Source organism: Geospiza fortis, unplaced genomic scaffold, assembly GCF_000277835.1.
Source record: "Geospiza fortis unplaced genomic scaffold, GeoFor_1.0 scaffold662, whole genome shotgun sequence".
Lineage (NCBI taxonomy): Eukaryota > Metazoa > Chordata > Aves > Passeriformes > Thraupidae > Geospiza > Geospiza fortis.
Genome location: NW_005054450.1, coordinates 201,230 through 205,556, shown reverse-complemented (window position 1 = coordinate 205,556; position 4,327 = coordinate 201,230). Strand labels below are relative to the sequence as shown.

Genomic DNA, 4,327 nt, shown 5'->3' with positions numbered 1-4,327 from the left:
AGAGCTGGTTTGCTTTTAGTTTACAAATTGTTTTATTCAGCAAAAATTCACAGAAAAATGACTGGTTTTGACTCTCTGTGAGAAACAAGTGAAAGCTCAGCCTTTAGTTCAGAATTAAAGTAAATAACTTCATTAATTTAATTAAATTTAGCAAGATTTAGGTTGTTACTCAGTGAAATTTTTTATTAAATCATGTTTTTGAGGGAATTTTCCCCACAAATCATTGCTGATGGAATTTTGGGTCATTCCAAATTCGGAATTGGAAAAATTTTCTTCCAGACCTTGAATTCTCTCTCAATTTCTCTTTCCAGCCCTTTTTTTCAAATTTCACTGAATTTTCATTTTTGAACATTGCACATCTCTTTGTTCTCCATGAGTTTTCTGGAATTTCTTGGATTCAGAGCTGCAGAATTCAATTTTTCCTGATTGAAACTATCAGGAAAATCCAATCTGATCAATCCTTAATTCATGAAGAAATTAATTTAAAAATTACAGTTCAAAACTAAAATTAAATCAAAATTTCTGAAGGGTTTTTTTTGAGCATGAAATAAACATTCAAAATATCACAAAAAATCAGATTTTATTTTGTTAACATTTCAAATTCTATTAAAAGCACCTCAAAACAATTTTTTTTCAAAACTCAAAGAAAAACCAGAGTTCAAACGCCCCAGTTTGCCTCTGGCCTTTATCTGCTGCCATCACTGAGTTGTTTTGACTGAAACTTGAATTATTCAAGATATGATTTGCCTTGAAATGTCAACTAAATGTGAAAAAAGAGATAAACAACCCCAAAAATGCAGATTTAGGGAGTTTCAATATCACAATTGCTACCAGGGAGATGCTTTTATAATTCATTTTTTATTTATTCAATAATTACTTTAATGAAATTCTATTTCTTCATGGCAAGTTGGCACCAAATAAAGCTTTGAAAGTTTATCCCCCTTGTGGTATTAATTGGAGGTGTTTTCATTAAAAAATGCAAATAAAGCCAACTCTGCCACCCGCTGTCTGAAAGTGCTAAAACAAAGCCAAAAAAAGGGAATTTTGAAAATATTAATGAAAAACTCCAAGTTTGAAATATCCACATTCTCAATTTTGAAATGTGAATGAAAATATCCCATTTTTAAAATATGAATTAAATTTCCCCATTTTAAATATTAAAATTATCAAATTTAAAATATTAATTAAAATCCCTAATTTTGAAATATTAATTCAAATTTCCATGTTTGAAATATCAATTAAAATCGCTAATTTTGAAAATATTAAAGCCTCAATTTTGAAACATTAGAATTCCAAATTTTGAACAGATTAATAAAAATTCCCAATTTTAATAAATATTCATTCAAATTTCCAATTTGGAACTATTATAATCCCTAATTTCGAAGCTACTAATTTAAATTCCCAAGTTTAAAGCATTAATTCAACTTTTCAATTTGGAACTATTTAAATCCTTAATTTTGAAGCTACTCATTTAAATTCCCAATTTTTAAACATTAATTCAAATTCCCAATTTGGAACTATTAAACCTTCCAACTTCAAACCCACCAAAATTCCCAATTTTGTGGGGTTTTTTTCCCTGTTCTTCTCTTTCTGACTTGGGGCATTCACATTCTCTGGAAAAAATCCCTTTGCCCAGGATTTTCCTCCTGGGAAGCGGAGCAAAGGAAAACAATTCTCATTTCATTTGCTTCTCCTGAGCTGTGCTGCTCTGGGATGTGTCTGGGGATGGTTCCATTGGTTCTGCTGGGAGCTGGTTTCAATCTTTGGCCAATTACAGAAACAGGAGCCTCCTCCAGCCAGGTCTCAGGAACTCTTGGGGGTTTATTTCACACCAGGATGGCTCAGCCACCTTTGGAGGCACAGGATGGCTTCTGCTGCACTGTTAGAAACAACAAGGTTTTAATAAAGGCAAAATAACCAATTTTTTAGAGAGAAAAGCCAAACCAGGTGCAAGAGGCCTCGCTGCCCCTGGTAAACACCTACCAAAAGTGATTGGTTTCTTTGTTCTCTTCTTTTCCTCACAAAAGGGATTGGTTTCTTTGTTCTCTTCCTCACAAAAGTGAGAGGTTTCTTTCTTCTCTTCTTTTTCTAGAACATTGCCCAGGCAGGATTTTTTGGCTCCTGTCCACTAGCCATCCTTAATTCGAGGTGCCAGAGGGTGTCAGGTTGTGTTCTGACCCTGTCAGTGTTGTTTTAGTTTCCTGCATTGTTTATTTTACCCTTTTATTTTCTTCCCTCTTATTTCCTGCTCCCATAAATTTTTGTTGCCTGAGAGCCCCTTAACTTAAAATTTACAGCAATTCACGGGGGGGTGTTGGTGTTCTCAGGGGTCCCAGAATGAAGGAAGATATTAGAATCTTGACCCCATGTTTCAGAAGGCTGATTTATTATTTTATGATATATATTATATTAAAAGAAAATATCTACTATATAAAAATATAAAATATTTTTTATATTTTACTATATATACTATAGTAAAATATATATATTTTATATATTGTATCTATTATTATATATACAATTATATATATTATATATCATTATTATATATATTATATATATTATATGTATAATATGTAGTATATAAGAATATACTATATAAAACTATATGTAATTTTATGTAGTATCTTAAAACTATACTAAAAGAATAGAAGAAAACTTTCATCAGAGGCTTGCAAGGAATAGAAAGGAATGATAATAAAATCTTGTGACTGACCAGAGAGTCCGAGACAGCTGGGCTGTGATTGGTCATTAATTAAAAACAACCACATGAGACCAATCAAAGATGCACCTGTTGCACTCCACAGCAGCACATTTATAATTATTGTTTATATTTCATTTCTGAGGCCTCTCAGCTTCTCAGGAGAAAAAATCCTAACAAAAGGATTTTTCATAAAATATGTCCGTGATAAGGGGGTTCATTTTCTCCATTTCAGGGGACACTCCTGCCTTCCCAAACCAAGAGTTTATTTTTATGATAAATTAATAAATGAGCCGTGTGAGGACACGGAGCTAGATGCACCTGAGTGCAACAGCAGCACAGCCCTGACTCACTTGGAGAAGATGCCCACGAGCTTCCTCCGGTTCCGGCGGGGCTGCGAGTCCTCCTCGAACTCCTCGCGCTCCTTGCCCAGGAACACCTCCTGGTGGAACTCCTTGTTCAGGTGCCCGTCCAGCTCCATCTTGACGCCGTTCAGGTGGTCGGGGGGCAGGATCTCGTTCTCCTCCCTGGCCTCCCCTGCCCTCTCCTTCAGCACAGAGTGGTTGGCAGGCCTGGCATAAACGTCCATCAGCAGGGAGAAGAACAAGAGGAGGGAGAGGTAAAGAGAGCCCACGCTGCACAGGAAAGCTTGTCTTGACATCATTTTTATGGGGTTTTCTTTCCTTTTTTATTATTTATTGGCTGCTGAAATCACTGTGGGGTCTAAAAGAAAAAAAGGAGAAAAAACAAATGAAACTGAAGCAAAAGGTCACTGTGGGTTAAATGAATTAAAAGGAAAAAAGGAGAAAAACCAAGTTAAACTGAAGAAAGATGTCATTAATGAACATATAAAAATTAAAATAACCTATGCAAAGTATTAATTACTTACATACATATAATTATATGTGCATAACTTATTTACATACACATAAATATGAGTACATAAGTTATTTATATACAAACATATGCACATAACATTTATATACACATAAATATAAGTACATAAGTTATTTATATACATACAAACATATGCACATAACTTATTCATATACATATATATATGTATACCTATACATATGTTTATACATATACTTTAATATATACATATATATATTAAAGCATATATATACAAATGTGTATATATATACTTGTATATATACACAAGTGTGTATACAGATACTTGTATATATACACACAAGAATAAATTCAGAGGAACCTACACAAAAATAGAGGAGTTTTTGATGTCAGACATTAAAAGGGCCTGTTAATTAATATATATATATGGAATTAACAGTGGCAGATCCAAGAGAAAGCAAAGCTGGAAACACCCAGGAAACAGCGGCGGGGAGGAGCTGTCACAGAGCCATAAAATCCGAGTGTACTGCCCTGGAAGTGACCCACAGGGGCCATCCCGCCCAATTCCAGGGAAAAATAATCCCAAATCCTGTCACAGAGCCATAAAATCCAAGTGTCAGGCCCTGGAAGTGACCCACAGGGGCCATCCCTCCCAATTCCAAGGAAAAATAATCCCAAATCTAACAGAGAGCGCACCAAGGAACCGAAAGCCCTCAGAGCCCCCAGAACCCCTTGGAGCCCTCGGGGCCCTCCACGATCCCCGCGGGGCTG

The 4,327-nt window shown here is 35.0% G+C and overlaps 1 protein-coding gene across 1 annotated transcript in view; it reads right to left on the bottom strand.

Annotated features, from left to right (window-relative positions):
• SDF4 (stromal cell derived factor 4) overlaps positions 1-3,419 on the bottom strand; it is an 8,606-nt gene extending 5,187 nt beyond the window's left edge. The window contains exon 1 of the mRNA XM_005427680.2: positions 3,055-3,419. Coding sequence (XP_005427737.1) covers positions 3,055-3,365 — 311 coding nt within the window. The 5' untranslated portion in view covers positions 3,366-3,419. The remainder of the gene's footprint in view (positions 1-3,054) is intronic.
• Positions 3,420-4,327: the final 908 nt, after the last annotated feature.